This window comes from Scyliorhinus torazame, chromosome 12 (assembly GCF_047496885.1).
Source record: "Scyliorhinus torazame isolate Kashiwa2021f chromosome 12, sScyTor2.1, whole genome shotgun sequence".
Classification (NCBI taxonomy): Eukaryota; Metazoa; Chordata; class Chondrichthyes; order Carcharhiniformes; family Scyliorhinidae; genus Scyliorhinus; species Scyliorhinus torazame.
The window spans coordinates 7,173,620-7,194,803 of record NC_092718.1 but is presented as its reverse complement, the minus strand read 5'-3'; the positions used below and the strand labels follow the sequence as shown (position 1 = coordinate 7,194,803).

The 21,184-nt window shown below is 48.6% G+C and overlaps 2 protein-coding genes across 6 annotated transcripts in view; one reads left to right on the top strand and one right to left on the bottom strand.

Moving 5' to 3' along the window:
- LOC140387373 (retinol dehydrogenase 12-like) overlaps positions 1-13,940 on the bottom strand; it is a 61,238-nt gene extending 47,298 nt beyond the window's left edge. Inside the window, exon 1 of the mRNA XM_072470376.1 lies at positions 13,793-13,940. Within this exon, the coding sequence (XP_072326477.1) occupies positions 13,793-13,892 (100 nt within the window). The 5' untranslated portion in view covers positions 13,893-13,940. The remainder of the gene's footprint in view (positions 1-13,792) is intronic.
- A 148-nt stretch (positions 13,941-14,088) lies between these two features.
- LOC140387370 (lactase-like protein) overlaps positions 14,089-21,184 on the top strand; it is a 113,206-nt gene continuing 106,110 nt past the window's right edge. For 4 of the 5 annotated variants that reach the window (XM_072470362.1, XM_072470364.1, XM_072470360.1 and 1 more), the window contains exons 1-2: positions 14,089-14,222; positions 16,771-17,079. The gene's annotated coding sequence lies outside the window, so the exon portion shown is untranslated. The other variant, XM_072470361.1, reaches the window with a different exon arrangement.

Here is a 21,184-nt window from a genome sequence, read left to right as displayed (position 1 = left end):
GAAGCCAAAGGAAGGACTGAAGGCAATACTGCAAATGCTGAAAGAGTTTGGAACATTCTCGGGCTACAAACTTAACCTGGGCAAAAGCGAGGCATTCCCAGTGAACCCAAACGGGGGAGGGAGAGAGCTGGAGGGGCTCCCGTTCAAAACAGCCCAGAACAGATTCCGCTACCTGGGGATCCAGATAGCCAGAGACTGGATACAGATCCACAAGTGGAACCTGACCAGCCTGGTGGAGGAAGTAAGAAGAGACCTTCAAAGGTGGGGCTCACTCCCACTCTCCCTGGCGGGGAGAGTGCAGACGATCAAGATGAACGTACTGCCAAGGTTCCGCTTCCTGTTTAGATTGCGATCTTCATCCCAAAGGCCTTTTTCTAAAACTCCCATCCCCCTCAACAAGATACACAAGCCCAGTGCTGGCGGCCACGCTGAGAACATGGACCCAGCTCAGACAACACTTCGGGATAACTAAAATGTCCCCCATGGCCCTCATCTGCGGCAATCAAAGATTCCCCCCATGCTAGATACCACCTTCAAAAGATGGAGGCGGGACAGAGCCACACTGACGGTCGGGGACTTCTATGTAGGGCACAGACTGGCGACACTAGACGAACTGACAAGGAAGTGGAGGCTAGCAAAAGGACAGGAAATGAGACACCTCCAAATAAAACACTTCCTCCGCAAAGAGACAGTGGGGTACCCTGGGGCCCCAGAAAGCACACTACTAGAGGACCTGATAGGCACAAGCAACGGGAAGGGGGGGGGGGGGAGACTATGTGGGAAAATATACGGACAGCTTCTGGACAGAGCCCGGACTCCACTGGACGAGATCAGACAAAAATGGGAGGACGAACTGGGGACAGAGGTAGGATGGGGACTCTGGAGCGAAGCACTGAGCAGGGTGAACTCCTGCGCAGGGCTAAGCCTAATGCAGCTCAAAGTGGTGCACAGAGCGCACCTGACCAGAACCCGAATGAGCAGGTTCTTCCCGGAGGTGGAGGACAAATGTGAGCGGTGCCAGAGGGGCCCGGCCAACCACACCCACATGTTTTGGGCTTGCCCCAAGCTTGCTGGGTTCTGGACGGCCTTCTCCGAGGCAATGTCCAAGGGTGTGGGGGTGAGGGTGAAGCCATGCCCAATAGTGTCAATCTTCAAGGTATCGGAGCAGCCAGAGCTACACATGGGGAAGGGGGCCAACGCCCTCGCTTTCACTTCCCTAATCGCACGCCGGAGAATCCTGCTCGGCTGGCGATCGGCAGCACCACCCAAAGCTCCAGACTGGCTCGCTGACCTCTCGGAATTTCTCCACCTGGAGAAGATTAAGTACGCCACCCGAAGGTCAGAGGAAGGCTTCCTGGATACTTGGGGTCAGTCTGTCGGTCTGTTCCAAAACCTGTTCGAGGCCAAGAAATGCCAATAAAAAGTATTTTAAAAAAAAAAAGATATCTTTGGTTTCCTCTTGTAACAAACGGGAATTGCAGAGTCTGTATGTTTCCACCTTTGAATGCTTCATCCCGAGGCTCCTGCACGTGGGAAAGCCTTCTCAGAAGATGCAGGAGCAGAAGTAGGCCATTCGGCCCATCGAGTCTGCTCCGGCATTCAATGAGATCATGACTGATTTTATGAGAATTCTCAACTCCACTTTCCTGCCTTATCCCCATAATCCTAGATTCCCTTTAAATCTATTAAACATCTGTCTCTCTTAACCTTGAACATACTTAACCCAGTCCTCCTACAGCTCTCTGCAGTAAAGAATTCACAGATTCACTACCCTCTGAGAAGAAATTCCTCCTCATCTCTGTCTTAAATGGGCGAACCCTTACCCTGAGACTATGCCCTCTGAACCTAGACTCTCCCATAGGGAAAGCAACCTCTCAGTATCTACCCTGTCAAACCCCCCGAGAATCCTATATGTCCCACGAAGGTTACCTCTCATTCTTCCAAACTCCAACAAGTACAGGCCCAACCTACTCAACCTCCCCTCGTCAGAAAATCCCTCCGTACCCGGGATCAACCCAGTGAACCTTCTCTGGACTGTCTCCACTGCCAGAATATTTTAGATAAGGGGACCAAAACTGTTCAGTATTCCAGGTGTGGTCTAACTCGAGCCTTGTATAGTTTCAGCAAGACTTCCCTATGTTTATACTCCATTCCCTTTGAAATAAAGGCCAACATTCCTATTACCTTCTCTATTAGCTGCTGAACTTGGCATTCAAGCTTGTTGTGATTTATGCACCAGGACCCCCTAAACCCCTCTGTCCTCCAGCTTTCTGCCGTCTTCTCATTTATTCTTCCTACCAATGTGCAGAACTTCACATTTTCCTACATTATATTCCATCTGCCAAGTTTTTGCCCACTCACCTAACCTGTCTATACCCCTCTGTAGACTCTGTCATCCTCACCACTTGCCTTAATTGAGGCATACAAGGTGATCAGAGGATTAGATAAGGTGGACAGTGAGAGCCTTTTTCCTCAGATGGTGATGGCTAGCACGAGGGGCCATAGCTTTAAATTGAGGTGAGATAGATATAAGACAGATGTCAGAGGTAGGTTTTTTTCTCCGAGAGTAGTAAGGGCGTGGAATGCCCTGCCTGCAACAGTAGTGGACTGGCCAACATTAAGGGCTTTTAAATGGTTATTGGATAAACATATGGATGATAAGGGAATAGTGTAGATGGGCTTTAGATTGGTTTCACAGGTCGGCACAACATTGAGGGCCGAAGGGCATGTACTGCACTGTACTGTTCTCACCTATTTTTGGGTCACCCGCAACCTTGGCATTCACTTCCTTCTTCCAAGTGATTAATATATATTGTAAATAATCGTGGCCCCAAGACTGATCTCTGTGGTACCCCACTGGTTACAGGTTGCAATGCTGAAAATGCCCTTCTTATCCCAAATCTGTTTTCTATTAGTTAGCCAATCCTCTATCCATGCTAATATACTACCCCCAACACCATGGGCTCATATCTTTTTAAATAGCCTTTTGTGTGGCACCTTATCGAATGCTTTTTGAAAATCCAAGTATATTATAGCTACTGGTTCTTCTTTATCTAACCTGCTCGTCACCACCTCAAAAGATCTCTAATAAATTAGTCAAGCATGATTTCCCCTTCATGAAGCAGTGCTGGCTCTGCTTATATTATGCATTTCTTTTAAAAAAAAATTTTTTAGTGTACCCAATTCATTTTCTCCAATTACGGGCAATTAGCGTGGCCAATCCAGCTGTCCTGCACATCTTTGGGTTGTGGGGGCGAAACCCACGCAAACACGGGAGAATGTGAAAACTCCCCAAGGACAGTGACCCAGAGCCGGGATCGAACCTGGGACCTCGGCGCCTTGAGGCAGCAATGCTGACCACTGTGCTGCCCTATATTATGCATTTCTAAATGCTCTGCTATTACATCCTTTATAATGGACTCTAAATGACAGATATTAGACCAACTGCCCGAGGTTACCGGATTTTGCCTCCCTCCTATTTTGAATAATGGTGTAACATTGGCAGTTTTCTAATCCTCTGGGACTTTTCCAGAATTTAAGGATTCTTGGAAGATTTGCATAGCTACTTCCTTTAATATCTTAGGACCTAATAATGGGGAACAGGAAATGGCAGAGAGTTAAATAAATACTTTCCGACAGTCTTCACTAAAAGCAATCCAAAAATACCAATCAAGGAGCAAAAAGGTGGGACAGGGGACTTATCCACCTTTAGCTCCATTAATTTCCCGAGTACTTTTTCTCCAGTGATAGCTGTTGCATTTATTTCCTCCCACCTTTTTGCTCCTTGATTGGTATTTTTGGATTGCTTTTAGTGAAGACTGTTCCCCAATATTAGGGTTAGGGTTCTCGAAGGGACCACATTCACTATCTTTTTATGTATTTAAGGAAGCTCTTACTGTCCGTTTTTATATTACTTCTCGCTTACTCTCATTATCGCTCTCGTATTGTTTTGGTCATCCTTTGTTTGGTTTTAAAACTTTCCAATCCTCTGGCATACTAATGAATCTTTGCTACGTTGAACGTTTTTTCTTTCAGTTTAATACTATCATTCACATTCTTGGTTAACCAGGGACGATTTATTCCCTTCCTAGAATCCTTCTTCCTCACAGGGATATATCTTTGTTGTGAGTCATTAATTATTTTCATGTTCAAAGCGCCGAGGACCCAGGTTCGATCCCGGGTCACTGTCCACGTGGACTTTGCACATTCTCCCCGTGTCTGCGTGGGTCTCACCTCCACAACCCAAAAAGATGTGCAGGGCCAGGTGGATTGGCCACGCTAAATTGCCCCTTAATTGGGAAAAAAAGAATTGGGTACTCTAAATTTATTTTTAAAAATAAATTATTTTCATGAACGCCTGCCTTTGCCGATCATTTGTCTTTTCTGCTAAATTCCTTGTCCAGCCCATTCCTTTGTAATTATCCTCATTAGCACAGTTGTTTCACACCAGGTTTCTCACTCACAAACCAAACGAGAGCTGTCGGCGGGGGAAGGGGTGGGGCACCCGCGAGGGGCGGCGGTGGGGAAAGGGGTGGGGCACCCGCGAGGGGCGGCGGCGGGGAAAGGGGTGGGGCACCCGCGAGGGGCGGCGGCGGGGAAAGGGGTGGGGCACCCGCGAGGGGCGGCGGCGGGGAAAGGGGTGGGGCACCCGCGAGGGGCAGCGGCGGGGAAAGGGGTGGGGCACCCGCGAGGGGCGGCGGCGGGGAAAGGGGTGGGGCACCCGCGAGGGGCAGCGGCGGGCGCCGGCGAGGGCCTGCGGGCGGGGGGCGCCGGCGAGGGCCGGCGGGCGGCGGCGAGGGCTGGCGGGCGGGGGGCACCGGCGGGCGGGGGGGGTGCCGGCGGCGGGAGTGTGGGGGGGGTGGGGTGGGAAGAGAGACACACGAGAGTCGGCGGCGGGAGGGAGACACACGAGAGTCAGCGGTGGAGAGGGTATGGGTGTTGCTGGTCGGGGAGGGCACAGTTGGGTGGGTATGAGGCCTCAGCTGTTGATCATGGGGCGAGTTGATGAAAAGGCAGTTTCTTCAAATAAACTGAACGCTTACCTGGGACGTTTATGCAGCAACAATCGGGTGATAGTGAGCAGCCTCATTGGCAACAAAGGAAAGAGAAGAGAAGCATTCAAAGGGGCCCTGTTGCTGCCAAAAAACTGTCCAAACTCCAAGCAGCTATTTCGTCTTGTGATCCCAGTGGTTGCGACACGAGTTTGGGAAGCCCCGTCTGAATATTTCACATGTGGATCCTTTGTCTCAGAGCATCAAAATAAGATGAATGGCAAGAGCATCAACGGTAACAGACATTTGGGGAAAAAACATGGTGAGTAATTAGGATCTGGAATACAGAGCCTGAGTGTGTGCTGGAGCCAGGTTCAATTCTGGCTTCCAAAGGAGCAGTGAATAAGCAGCTGAAGAGTAGAAATTTGGGGAATGGGACTAGTGGAGTTGTTCTTGCAGATTAACAGCACAGACACTCTTGAGAACACGCACAAACAGATTCAAAAACAGCTTCTTTCCCGCTGTTACCAGACTCCTAAATGACCCTCTTATGGACTGACCTCATTAACACTACACCCTGTATGCTTCATCCGATGCTGGTGTCTATGTATTCACATAGTGTACCTTGTGTTGCCTTGTTATGTATTTTCTTTTTATTTTATGTTATTTTCATGTACTAAATAATCTGTTTGAGCTGCTCGCAGAAAACTAATTTCCACTGTACCTCAGTACACATGCCAATAAAAAAATCCAATATTTCCATAAATTGAGGTCTGAGCTTTTAGTTTAAGATGGCAGATGAGTTTTTGATTTGTATCGGTAACCAAATAGCATTTCAACTACTTGCTTCGCACGCAGACCGTCTGCAACAGGGCATTGCAGTGTACTTTCCAGCTCTGTTATACATTCTTGACATGGTTGAATTGGTACCGCTCGTTCTCAGATGTATATTTGAGCAGGTGAACCAATAAGCCTGATTAAACAGGGTTTCTATGGCTTCATCTGCAAAAGATATCTTTGGTTTCCTCTTGTAACAAACGAGAATTGCAGAGTCTGTATGTTTCCACCTTTGAATGCTTCATCCCTAGGCTCCTAACGGTGGGAAAGCCTTCTCAGAAGATGCAGGAGCAGAAGTAGGCCATTCGGCCCATCTACTTTCAATGAGATCATGACTGATCTGGTTTGAGAATTCTCAACTCCACTTTCCTGCTTTATTCCCATGATTCCCTTACAGATTAAAAATCTGTCTCTCTTAACCTTGAACATACTTAACCCAGTCCTCCTACAGCTCTCTACAGTAAAGAATGCACAGATTCACTACCCTCTGAGAAGAAATTCCTCCTCACCTCGGTCTACTATGGGCAAACCCTTACCCTGAGACTATGCCCTCTGAACCTAGACTCTCCCATAGGGAAAGCAACCTCTCAGTATCTACCCTGTCAAACCCCCCGAGAATCCTATATGTCCCACGAAGGTTACCTCTCATTCTTCCAAACTCCAACAAGTACAGGCCCAACCTACTCAACCTCCCCTCGTCAGAAAACCCCTCCGTACCCGGGATCAACCCAGTGAACCTTCTCTGGACTGTCTCCACTGCCAGAATATTTTAGATAAGGGGACCAAAACTGTTCAGTATTCCAGGTGTGGTCTAACTCGAGCCTTGTATAGTTTCAGCAAGACTTCCTATGTTTATACTCCATTCCCTTTGAAATAAAGGCCAACATTCCTATTACCTTCTCTATTAGCTGCTGAACTTGGCATTCAAGCTTGTTGTGATTTATGCACCAGGACCCCCTAAACCCCTCTGTCCTCCAGCTTTCTGCAGTCTTCTCATTTATTCTTCCTACCAATGTGCAGAACTTCACATTTTCCTACATTATATTCCATCTGCCAAGTTTTTGCCCACTCACCTAACCTGTCTATACCCCTCTGTAGACTCTGTCATCCTCACCACTTGCCTTAATTGAGGCATACAAGGTGATCAGAGGATTAGATAAGGTGGACAGTGAGAGCCTTTTTCCTCAGATGGTGATGGCTAGCACGAGGGGCCATAGCTTTAAATTGAGGTGAGATAGATATGACAGATGTCAGAGGTAGGTTTTTTTCTCCGAGAGTAGTAAGGGCGTGGAATGCCCTGCCTGCAACAGTAGTGGACTGGCCAACATTAAGGGCTTTTAAATGGTCATTGGATAAACATATGGATGATAAGGGAATAGTGTAGATGGGCTTTAGATTGGTTTCACAGGTCGGCACAACATTGAGGGCCGAAGGGCCTGTACTGCACTGTACTGTTCTCACCTATTTTTGGGTCACCCGCAACCTTGGCATTCACTTCCTTCTTCCAAGTGATTAATATATATTGTAAATAATCGTGGCCCCAAGACTGATCTCTGTGGCACCCCACTAGTTACAGGTTGCCATGCTGAAAATGCCCTTCTTATCCCAAATCTGTTTTCTACCAGTTAGCCAAACCTCTATCCATGCTAATATACTACCCCCAACACCATGGGCTCTTATCTTTCTAAATAGCGTTTTGGCACGTCTTTCGGGACTTGTTGGAGGAAACCGGAGCACCCAGAGGAAATCCACACAGATACGGGGAGACATGCAGACTCTGCACAGACAGTGACCGAAGCCGGGAATCGAACCTGGGTCCCTGGCACTGTGAAGGAACAGATACCTGCATGCAGTAGGATCCAGGCAACATTCATGCTTGGACTGCTAAATCACAAGTAACATTTATACCACAAGTGCCAGGTAGTGACCAACAAGAGAATCTAATTACCTCCCCTTGGTATTCAACAGCATTGCGATTGGCATTCACCAATCAAGTCAGAGAGGATTGGGATACAGATGAGGGGGTGGAATGCGACATGGGCTACCACAGGAATTGAAGGAAAGTTAGATACTTCAGAAGGAAACTAGATAAGTACGTAAGAGAAAAGGGAGTAACTGATAAACTTAACGGCTGACACGAGGTGAAGTGAATGGGAGGAGATACGTGTGGATTATAAACACCAAGACTTGTGTCTGCATTGTATATTCTACACAACTTCTACAGATACAAATTCAGCCCAGTCCATCACGCAAAACTGCCTCCCATCCAATGACTCTGTCTACACCTCCCGCTGCCTTGGGAAAGTGGGCAGCATAATCAAAGACCCCTCCCACCCGGGGCATTCTCTCTTCCAACCTCTACCATCGGGCAGGAGATACAAAGGTCTGAGAACACAAACTAACAGTATCAAAAACAGCTTCTTCCCCGCTGTTACCAGACTCCTGAATGACCATCTTATGGACTGAACTGATCTCGTCACACATCTGCTTTACTGAGTAGCACTACACTCTGTATGCTCAACCAATGTCTATGTATTAACTTTGTGTATTTATCGTATGTTCTGTATTTTTTCCATGTTTAGAACGATCAGTCCGGACTGTATGGAGAACAATACTTTTCACTGTACCTCGGTACACGTGACAATATATCATATCCAATATTGGGGTTATGTACATGAAGCTGTTTCTCCATCTCATCCAGAAACATTGCACAATCTGCATCTGGAGGAACAAGAAACCTCAAGTTTCAAGAAGGAACCAGGTAGGTTATGGGCAACAAATAGGATTCCAGGTCATTGGAAAAGAACCACTGGATACCATGGATTGAAGGACTTCAAAATTGTTCGGCCACTAACAGCTACAGCTGATAACAGAACCAACCGTCGAAGACAAAAACAAGGAATTAAAACCTCTTAATTCCACTTAAAATCAGATCAGTGGGAACAACTGCTGTTTTCTATTATCTGCAAGCGAATTAAACCAAAGCAAAGAAAACAACATTGCCCAATATTTGTTTAATCGAAAAACCAGGAGTACAAACCAACAATAAAGCAACATATTGAAAGGTTATACATCAGGAAAACCTTGTCCTCCTCTCCCTCATTACAAAGCTACTTACTGTTTTAATTGGATACAAATCTGGATCCTAATGCTAGAAGATTCCAAATATGTTGCCATCACCCTGCTCCCAGCCTCCAGGTTTCAACATCACCAGATTACGGCCATGCAGGGTAACGGATTGACACGCAGAATACAGAAGGGAAGTGAGGAAACAATCTGGTTTGATCATTTAATATTTGAAGTAAATTATCTTTGTGCTCATCACTTCTCAGTCAGTGTTATCTGGTGTCAAATGTAGGGTACAACTCTTTTTAGTCTTTAATCCTAACTCAAGATTACATCTTTCTCTAACCGTCACACCAGCCGAGTAGAATTAAATTTGCACCAAATGCTGTGGGGTTTCAATTAATTTTAATTATCTTCGTCACAAGTAGGCTTACATTAACACTGCAATGAAGTTATTGTGAAAATCCCCTAGTCACCACATTCCGGCGCCTGTTCGGGTACACAGCGAGAGAATTCAGAATGTCCAAATTACCAATCAGCATGTCTTTCGTGACTTGTGGGAGGAAACCGGAGCACCCGGAGGAAACCCACACAGACATAGAACATAGAAAATACAGCACAGAACAGGCCCTTCGGCCCACGATGTTGTGCCGAACCTTTGTCCTAGATTAATCATAGATTATCATCGAATTTACAGTGCAGGAGGCCATTCGGCCCTTTGAGTCTGCACCGGCTCCTGGAAAGAGCACCCTACCCAAACTCAACACCTCCACCCAACACCAAGGGCAACTTTGGACATTAAGGGCAATTTATCATTGGCCAATTCACCTAACCTGCACATCTTTGGACTTGTGGGAGGAAACCGGAGCACCCGGAGGAAACCCACGCAGACACGGGGAGGACGTGCAGACTCCGCACAGACACTGATCCAAGCCGGAATCGAACCTGGGACCCTGGAGCTTTGAAGCAATTCTGCTTTCACAATGCTACCGTGCTGCCCTTAAGAACAAATAAATCTACACTATATAATTTTACCGTAATCCATCTACCTATCCAATAGCTGCTTGAAGGTCCCTAATGTTTCTGACTCAACTACTTCCACAGGCAGTGCATTCCATGTCCCCACTACTCTCTGGGTAAAGAACCTACCTCTGATATCCCTCCTATATCTTCCACCTTAAATTTATGTCCCCTTGTAATGGGTTGTTCCACCCGGGGAAAAAGTCTCTGACTGTCTACTCTATCTATTCCCCAGATCATCTTATAAACCTCTATCAAGTCGCCCCTCATCCTTCTCCGTTCTAATGAGAAAAGGCCTAGCACCCCTCAACCTTTCCTCGTAAGACCTACTCTCCATTCCAGGCATCATTCTGGTAAATCTCCTTTGCACCTTTTCCAAAGCTTCCACATCCTTCCTAAAATGAGGCGACCAGAACTGTACACAGTACTCCAAATGTGGCCTTACCAAAGTTTTGTACAGCTGCATCATCACCTCAGACACAGGGAGAACGTCCAGACTCCGCACAGACAGTGACCCAAGCCGGGAATCGAAGCTGGGACCCTGGAGCTGTGAAACAACAGTCCTACCCACTGTGCTACCCATGGGTCTAAACAGATCATAGAATTTACAGTGCAGGAGGCCAGTCAGCCCATCGAGTCTGCACCGGCCCTTACAAAGAGCACCCTACTCAAGCCCACGTATCCACCCTATCCCCCACTTAAACTATTTGGACACTAAGGGCAATTTAGCATGGCCAATCCACCTAACCTGCACATCTTTGGACTGTGGGAGGAAACTGGAGCACCTGGAGGAAACCCACACAGACACGGGGAGGATGTGCAGACTCCGCACAGACAGTGACCCAGCCAGGAATCGAACCTGGGACCCTGGAGCTGTGATGCAACTGTGCTAACCACTGTGCTACCCCTGCTGCCCACAAAGCAGTTGTGAGGATGGTGAGTTTAAAAGACTGACTCATTTTACAGAGACCCTCCCATTACACTTCCCACTTCGAGCTCAGCAAATCAATACCCAAGGCATTTCAGCTTCCACAATTTAGGAGAACGAGTCTTTTTCATTATAAACTCTGCTGGGCTAAGTCATAATAAAATAATACAGCACAAAAGAAAGTCACTGTGCCCTTGCCAACTCTAAAGAGTAATCCAATTAGTCACAGCCCATGGCCCTTTTTGCAAATCAAGATTTGGTTTATCATCACATAGGAGATGACACCAACTTAGACAGTGAACCATTGGTCTCCTTGGTTCAACATACTTAACCTCATCCTCACCAGCCTGCCTGCCATAGATGCATCTGTCCATGGCACTAACAGTAGGAGACATCGCACAGGAGACAAAGTCCCGCCTTCACATGCCGTGTTATGTGGCACCTCCATCATGCCAAATGGAATAGACTTTGAACAGATCTAGCAACTCAAGACTGGGCATCCAGGGGCAGCACGGTAGCATAGTGGATAGCACAATTGCTTCACAGCTCCAGGGTCGCAGGTTCGATTCCTGGCTTGGGTCACTGTCTGTGCGGTGTCTGCACGTCCTCCCCGTGTCTGCGTGGGTTTCCTCCGGGTGCTCCGGAGATGTGCAGGTTAGGTGGATTGGCCATGTTAAATTGTCCTGTGTCCAAAATTGCCCTTAGTGTTGGGTGTGGTTACTGGGTTAAGGGGTTATGGGGATAGGGTGGAGGGGTGGGCTTCGGTAGGGTGCTCTTTCCAAGAGCCGGTGCAGACTCGATGGGCTGAATGGCCTCCTTCTGCTCTGTAAATTCTATGAATTACTGTCCCATCAGTTTACCCTCGATCATCAATAGTGATGGAAAGGGTCATCAACAGTGCTCTCAAGAGGCAGCTGCTTCGTAATAATCTGCTCATGAAGAGTCAGTTTGGGTTCCGCCAGGGTCACTCAGCTCCTTACCTCACGTCAGCCTTTGTTCAAACATGGACAAAAGAGCTGAACTCCAGAGTTGTTAAGAGTGACTGCCCTTGACATCAAGGCAGCATTTGACTGAATGCAGTATCAAGGAGCCCCAGCAAACTGGAGGCAATGGGAATCAGGGGGGTAAACTAAATTAGGGGCTGGTTGAGCACAGGGCGAAATAGCTGGCTTTTAAAGCAGACCAAGGCAATATAACACATTGTTGTTGGAAGTTGCATCTACTTCCTCCCTTTAAGGCACTTTTGATCTTAATCATTCTGCTTTAAAAAAAATTCTCATTTCACCCCATATTCATTTTCATTCATTTCATTACATGTTCATTTGCCTTCTGGTTACAAACTCTCCATTAGGAATACAGTCTCATGTATTCTATCAAAGCCCTTTGTTTGTTTGAGGAACGGTAAGAGTCCAAAAACGTTTAGTTGGGGTTACGGGGTTAGGTGGGGGCTTGGGTAGGGTGCTCTTCCTAAGGGTCAAATTGCCTTCTCCTCTCCCTCACTCCCCCCCACCCCCCTCCTCTCCCTCACTTCCCCCCTCTCCTCTCCCTCACTTCCCCCCTCCCCTCTCCCTCACTTCCCCCCTCCCCTCTCCCTCACTTCCCCCCTCCCCTCTCCCTCACTTCCCCCCTCCCCTCTCCCTCACTCGCCCCTCCCCACTCCCAACACTCGCCCCCTCTCCTCTCCCTCACTCGCCGCCCCCCTCTCCTCTCCCTCACTCGCCCCCCCCCTCTCCTCTCCCTCACTCGCCCCCCCCTCTCCTCTCCCTCACTCGCCCCCCCCTCTCCTCTCCCTCACTCGCCCCCCCCTCTCCTCTCCCTCACTCGCCCCCCCCTCTCCTCTCCCTCACTCGCCCCCCCCTCTCCTCTCCCTCACTCGCCCCCCCCTCTCCTCTCCCTCACTCGCCCCCCCCTCTCCTCTCCCTCACTCGCCCCCCCCCTCTCCTCTCCCTCACTCGCCCCCCCCTCTCCTCTCCCTCACTCGCCCCCCCCCTCTCCTCTCCCTCACTCGCCCCCCCCTCTCCTCTCCCTCACTCGCCCCCCCCTCTCCGCTCCCTCACTCCCCCCCTCTCCTCTCCCTCACTCGCCCCCCCCTCTCCTCTCCCTCACTCGCCCCCCCCCTCTCCTCTCCCTCACTCGCCCCCCCCTCTCCTCTCCCTCACTCGCCCCCCCCTCTCCTCTCCCTCACTCGCCCCCCCCTCTCCTCTCCCTCACTCGCCCCCCCCCTCTCCTCTCCCTCACTCGCCCCCCCCCTCTCCTCTCCCTCACTCGCCCCCCCCTCTCCTCTCCCTCACTCGCCCCCCCCTCTCCGCTCCCTCACTCCCCCCCTCTCCTCTCCCTCACTCCCCCCCCCTCTCCTCTCCCTCACTCCCCCCCCCTCCTCTCCCTCACTCCCCCCCTCTCCTCTCCCTCACTCCCCCCCCTCTCCTCTCCCTCACTCCCCCCCTCTCCTCTCCCTCACTCCCCCCCCTCTCCTCTCCCTCACTCCCCCCCTCTCCTCTCCCTCACTCCCCCCCCCTCTCCTCTCCCTCACTCCCCCCCCCTCCTCTCCCTCACTCCCCCCCCTCTCCTCTCCCTCACTCCCCCCCCCTCTCCGCTCCCTCACTCCCCCCCCTCTCCTCTCCCTCACTCCCCCCCCTCTCCTCTCCCTCACTCCCCCCCCTCTCCTCTCCCTCACTCCCCCCCCCTCTCCGCTCCCTCACTCCCCCCCCTCTCCTCTCCCTCACTCCCCCCCCTCTCCTCTCCCTCACTCCCCCCCCTCTCCTCTCCCTCTCCTCTCCCTCACTCCCCCCCCTCTCCTCTCCCTCACTCCCCCCCCTCTCCTCTCCCTCACTCCCCCCCCTCTCCTCTCCCTCACTCCCCCCCCTCTCCTCTCCCTCACTCCCCCCCCCCGCTGTGTGGTGACCGAGCGCCTCCCGCACGCCGACAATATCTAGAAGCTGGCGATTCTCACCCGCCGCCGTGAAGGAACAGAGCGCCAGCCAGTGCCGCTGCACAAACTGTGCGGACTGCCAGGACTCGGAGGCGGGAAGCTGTTGTCCGTCCGGCTCCATCCCGAACAATCGGCGGGGGCGGGGCCGGTCACCGGGGGCGGGGTCAGTCGCCCGGGCGTGGCCTATATCCGGGGGCGTGGCCGGGGGCGGGCTCAGTCGCCGGGGCGTGGCCTATATCTGGGGGCGTGGCCGGTCACCGGGGGCGGGACCTTTCCCGTGGGCGGGGGGATCACGGAGGCGTGGCCGGGCACCTGACGTTGGGGGCGGGGCCGGTTTGGCGCATGCGGGAACTTGAACGGCTCACGTGTCACCACATTAAAATCGCTGCTGCGCATGCGCTAACCATGGGAAGTGACGAAAGAAGTCGGCCTGAAGTCGGTTCATGCGGAGGTGAGAGGAAAATGGCGGCCGCGGGCTCTGGGCCGGACAATTAGACTTGGTTCGCCGTCTGGTTTTGCACACAGGTGCCTTGGAAAAAAATCCCCGGAGGGCCCCCCCCCTGCTCAATCCCACTCAGGGCCTTCCTCATCCTTGCATCAACAACAACGCACCGCCCTGGCCGCCGCCCCGCTGCTGTCTGCGGCATCCTGAGTGTCAATCCGATGCTGCCGTGTCTCTTACTGGCCATGAAGCACGTCGAGACATCTGGGGGGCAGTGCAAGGTGCTATATGGGGCAGCACTGTGGTTAGCACTGTGGTTTCACAGCGCCAGGGTCCCAGGTTCGATTCCCGGCTTGGGTCACTGTCTGTGCGGAGTCTGCACGTTCTCCCCGTGTCTGCGTTATCTCCGGGTGCCCCGGTTTCCTCACACAGTCCAAAGATGTGCAGGTTAGGTGGATTGGCCATTATAAATTGCCCCTAGTGTCCAAAATGGTTAGGAAGGGTTATTGGATTATGGGGATAGGGTGGAAGTGAGGGCTTAAGTCGTGTGATACATCTATGTATGTATCAATGCAGTGTTATCCACACTCGCCAGGCTGTGGGAGGAATGGCCCAATGGCCGCAGTCCCAGACAAATAGAAATCTATACGGTTAACTAGAATGAGGGGCCATAGTCCTCAGAATAAGAGGTAGCAAATTTCAGACAGATTTGAGGACAAACTACTTCTCCCAAAGGGTTGTGAATCTGTGGAACTCGCTAACCCCAGAGTGGTGAATGCTGGGATAGGAGGAGTTAGAGATTTTTAATTGGTAATGGGTTGAAGGGTAGGAACGGGCAGGATGATGGTGCTTAGGGGCTGGTTTAGCACACTGGGCTAAATCGCTGGCTTTGAAAGCAGACCCAGGCGGGCCAGCAGCACGGTTCAATTCCCATACCAGCCTCCCCGAACAGGTGCCGTAATGTGGCGACTAGGGGATTTTCACAGTAACTTCATTTGAAGTTTACTTGTGACAATAAGTGGTTTTCATTTTCATTGAGGCCAGGATGAGATCAGCCCTGATCACATTGAGCGATAGAGCTTGCTCAAGAGGCTAAATTGTCGACTCCTGCTCCTAGTTCTTATGCTCTAAAATATAACTATTCTGTCTTATTTCACATTCTAGCTCTTGGTCTGTAACCCCGTAGGAAACAACAGGTCAAGCACAAAGCTGGTTCTTGATTAATAAGGGGGTTTCTTGATTAATATGGGGAAAGGGCAGGAGAATGTGGATGAGGAACATATCAGCCATCATTGAATGACAGCAGACTCGATGGGCCGAAAGGCCTAATTCTGCTCCTATATCTTATAGTCTAATCACCAGTCTTATTATCCCTAATACATAATGTTGTATTTATGCTTCTCTGATGCTTTACAATGTTAACGGTGCTACATAATTGCAAGCAAGTTTTGAATATGGGGCAATGTGCATGATCACGTACCAGAAATTAAAAGTCTGAAGTGTTCAACCTTTCTGAGATGTTGGTATGAATGCTGTGCATTTCTGGAATTTTCTGTGGTCTTTACAACACCAGGTTGAAGTCCAACAGATAATAAATGTCATAGGGTTGGAGGTGTGATATTTTAAGCCTACAGTCATTTCTGGTTGTGAATTTCTGCCAGTTATATTGATTAAGTGTTTTTGGCAAGTTATACATATTCAGTCTTTGATCTTCCATTTACTTCAATGAAATTTGATAGAAGGATCAACATCCTGAGGGGTTTTTGGAGAGTAAATAAGGTGAAATTCTTTCCGAGGTTTATCGTAAGAGACACATTAAGATAAATGTTTCAAAGAAGCGGTACAGATATAATGGGCGTTCTCTTTCTGTGCTGTGATTCTAATTTGCAAGTACAAATAAAGAGGGCTTTTTTGGTCTGAAGCTATGCATATTTCTTTAAATGAAAGTTTGCATTGCTGCAAATAGAATCTGTGGCTGTGTATGGCTGTTCAGGAAGTTAAATCTTTGAAAACATTTCATAATCCGATGAAGATGTGTGTAGGTTATTTATTTACAAATTAGTGACAGAAATAGGACATTCAACCCCTCAAGCCAGTTCCAACGTTCAGTTATATCTAATCTGTATAAACCCCATTAACTCACTTTAACTCAATTTTCATGGACATCTACCTAATTTTCATTTGCTCCTAGCACAGCTTTTTGTGGGAGACCATTTAAGATTGATCGCGCTCTGAATGGCCTCGCTCGAATTTTAAAGTTGTCACCTCTCTCTGATTGCCCCCACCAGTGGAAATAAGTTTCTCTATCTAACCTGTCAAATCATTTTAAACATCTGTCAGATCATCCATTAATCTTAAACTCCAGTTGGGGGGGGGGGGGGGGGCATTTTCTGCTTGTTTAAGCTGTGTACGCTTGAATTGGGCAGGGTGTGAGCAGAGTGTAAATGCCTTTGGCTATTTAAAAATGTGGCGTATGTGAGCAGTGTAATATTGCAGAGGATTAGTTAACATTGCTTGTGACTCCGTCAAAGCTGCTAAATTGTCTTTTCTGTTTCAGATGTTGACGGAAAGCTGCTTGTCTCGTCTGATGTTCCTTTTTACTTTTAATTAGCAGTGTGCTTTAACCAAAGCTGTTATTGCTCCTCTATCGTGCCTTCAGACTGCCCCTCCATACAAAGAGTGCAATGCATAATCCGGAGCATCTCTTGGCACAATTATTCAAAAGTGCAGTTATTCCTCCTACAGCTAAGCTTTAAACTCCAAAGGGCTCAGAATGCTGAGCCGGCTGCAGGAGCTGAAAGAAAGAAGAGGAAGCTCTACTGAAAATCAAAAACCAGTTTACAGGATCAATTAAAACCGACTAAAGGTAAACCCAAAGAACATTGCATATTTATTGTTTACATATAGAATTAACTCGCTCTCTGCCCTGTACTTCAATGAAGTGCCTTTTTCACCAGTAAGCAAATGTTTCCAGTAGAGCACAGATTGGCAATAAGGCGATGTTTGTGAACCTCTCCCCACCACGCCATTATTGCTGCTGTTTGTTGCTGCTGCCCTGTGATTGGAGCAGTTTGGGCTGGGGGTTCAGGGTGAAGGGGATCTCTGCTCCCATCATGCAACCAAACACACTCTTGATTTTTATACTTTGTTCCCTCCTGTGATGTCGATAAAGCACCCCTGAGCTTTTTCATTTGACAAAATACTGCAACAAACTAATTTAATCAACAGACCCACAGCTGGGCTGGGAAATACAATCAGCTTTAGTGCAGTAAGTATATAAAAGCTACATTTCGGGAGAGTAGAATATTCATCATTATTTCTTCCTATTTTGAAGAGTATTTCTTCTTCCATTTTCATTCCATTTGCTCACTGTTTAATCTTTCCCAGAAAATAGGAAAAGCACCCCCATTATGACATCAAGCGGAGCGAGGCTTTAGTTAGTGATTAGCATTCCTTCCGAGTCAGCCAGTGGAAGGTTTGGAGACTGGAGTTAAGGGTGGAGTTCTGATTCTAAATTCTAGGTTAACATCATGCAGGATGTTTCTTATCTAGTGGCTTTGGTACCCTGGGCCCTACAGCTATGGGAGGGGATGTGGGATGCCTAAACGCCTCACCCTGAATATGGCAGGTCACCTGAGTCCCGATGCATTAATTCTGATCTGGGACTGCCGGGAGTGGGATATATGACCCCAAAAAAGCCAAGTCAGTGGAGTTAAGATACAGATTAGCTATGATCCAATTGAACTGAAGGGTTAAACGATCTCGACTCCGTGCAGCTTTATTCCTCTTTTAAGCACCTTGGTACGCCTGGGTTGAATGCAAGCTATTGTAAATATTTGATACCAACATTGTATTGGAATGTGTTCTTTTTTTAAATAAACATTTTTATTGAGGTATTTTTGGTATTGTAACAAACACCAAAATAGACAATGTATATGAAAACTATACACATAGTGCAAAAGCCGTCACCCTCTCTTACAGGTCCCATCTTTATTAACCGCCTACTCTAAGCTAAACTAACTCTTTCCCCCCCCCCCCCTTCTGCTGCTGATTAATTTTCCGCGAAGAAGTCGACGAACGGTTGCCACCTCCGGGTGAACCCTAACAGTGACCCTCTCAAGGCGAACTTGATTTTCTCCAAACACAGAAAGCTAGCCATGTCCGATAGCCAGGTCTCCGACTTCGGGCTACCAGGGAAGCAAAGGCTAGAACGTCTGCCTTTTTTCTCCTCCGGGCTTTCTGGACACCCTGAAAATCGCCACCTCTGGACTCAGCACCACCCTTGTTTTTAACACGTGGACATGACATCTGCAAACCCCTGCCAAAATCCCCTAAGCTTCGGACATGTCCAGAAACATGTGGACATGGTTTCGCTGGTCCTCTCGCACATTTTGCACACCTGTCTTCCACCCCCAAAGAATCTGCTCATCCGGGCCACTGTCATGTGAGCCCGGTGAACGACCTTGAATTGTTATCAGGCTGAGCCTGGCACATGTTACGGATGCGTTGACTCTACTCAACGTGTCCGCCCATAGAAACATAGAACAATACAGCGCAGTACAGGCCCTTCGGCCCACGATGTTGCACCGAAACAAAAGCCATCTAACCTACACTATGCCATTATCATCCATATGTTTATCCAATAAACTTTTAAATGCCCTCAATGTTGGCGAGTTCACTACTGTAGCAGGTAGGGGCATTCCACGGCCTCACTACTCTTTGCGTAAAGAACCTACCTCTGACCTCTGTCCTATATCTATTACCCCTCAGTTTAAAAGTTATGTCCCCTCGTGCCAGCCATATCCATCCGCGGGAGAAGGCTCTCACTGTCCACCCTATCCAACCCCCTGATCATTTTGTATGCCTCTATTAAGTCTCCTCTTAACCTTCTTCTCTCCAACGAAAACAACCTCAAGTCCGTCAGCCTTTCCTCATAAGATTTTCCCTCCATACCAGGCAACATCCTGGTAAATCTCCTCTGCACCCGCTCCAAAGCCTCCACGTCCTTCCTATAATGCGGTGACCAGAACTGTACGCAAATACTCCAAATGCGGCCGGACCAGAGTTCTGTACAGCTGCAACATGACCTCCCGACTCCGGAACTCAATCCCTCTACCAATAAAGGCCAACACTCCATAGGCCTTCTTCACAACCCTATCAACCTGGGTGGCAACTTTCAGGGATCTATGTACATGGACACCTAGATCCCTCTGCTCAGCCACACTTTCAAGAACTTTACCATTAGCCAAATATTCCGCATTCCTGTTATTCCTTCCAAAGTGAATCACCTCACACTTCTCTACATTAAACTCCATTTGCCACCTCTCAGCCCAGCTCTGCAGCTTATCTATATCCCTCTGTAACCTGCTACATCCTTCCACACTATCGACAACACCACCGACTTTAGTATCGTCTGCAAATTTACTCACCCACCCTTCTGCGCCTTCCTCTAGGTCATTGATAAAAATGACAAACAGCAACGGCCCCAGAACAGATCCTTGTGGTACTCCACTTGTGACTGTACTCCATTCTGAACATTCCCATCAACCACCACCCTCTGTCTTCTTTCAGCTAGCCAATTTCTGATCCACATTTCTAAAATCACCCTCAATCCCCAGCCTCCGTATTTTTGCAATAAGCCTACCGTGGGGAACCTTATCAAACGCTTTGCTGAAATCCATATACACCACATCAACTGCTCTACCCTCGTCTACCTGTTCAGTCACCTTCTCAAAGAAACTCAATAAGGTTTGTGAGGCATGACCTACCCTTCACAAAGCCATGCTGACTATCCCTGATCATATTATTCCTATCTAGATGATTATAAATCTTGTCCCTTATAATCCCCTCCAAGACTTTACCCACTACAGACGTGAGGCTCACCGGTCTATAGTTGCCGGGGTTGTCTCTGCTCCCCTTTTTGAACAAAGGGACCACATTTGCTGTCCTCCAGTCCTCTGGCACTATTCCTGTAGCCAATGATGACATAAAAATCAAAGCCAAAGGTCCAGCAATCTCTTCCCTGGCCTCCCAGAGAATCCTAGGATAAATCCCATCAGGTCCCGGGGACTTATCTATTTTCAGCCTGTCCAGAATTGCCAACACCTCTTCCCTACGTACCTCAATGCCATCTATTCTATTAGCCTGTGGCTCAGCATTCTCCTCCACAACATTATCTTTTTCCTGAGTGAATACTGACGAAAAATATTCATTTAGTATCTCGCCTATCTCTTCAGACTCCACACACAATTTCCCATCCCTGTCCTTGACTGGTCCTACTCTTTCCCTAGTCATTCGCTTATTCCTGACATACCTATAGAAAGCTTTTGGGTTTTCCTTGATCCTTCCTGCCAAATACTTCTCATGTCCCCTCCTTGCTCGTCTTAGCTCTCTCTTTAGATCCTTCCTCGCTACCTTGTAACTATCCATCGCCCCAACCGAAACTTCACACTTCATCTTCACATAGGCCTTCTTCTTCCTCTTAACAAGAGATTCCACTTCCTTGGTAAACCACGGTTCCCTCGCTCGACGCCTTCCTCCCTGTCTGACCGGTACATACTTATCAAGAACACGCAGTAGCTGATCCTTGAACAAGCCCCACTTATCCAGTGTGCCCAACACTTGCAGCCTACTTCTCCACCTTATCCCCCCCAAGTCACGTCTAATGGCATCATAATTGCCCTTCCCCCAGCTATAACTCTTGCCCTGCGGTGTATACTTATCCCTTTCCATCGTTAACGTAAACGTCACCGAATTGTGGTCACTGTCCCCAAAGTGCTCTCCTACCTCCAAATCCAACACCTGGCCTGGTTCATTACCCAAAACCAAATCCAACGTGGCCTCGCCTCTTGTTGGCCTGTCAACATATTGTTTCAGGAAACCCTCCTGCACACACTGTACAAAAAACGACCCATCTATTGTACTCGAACTATATATTTTCCAGTCAATATTTGGAAAGTTAAAGTCTCCCA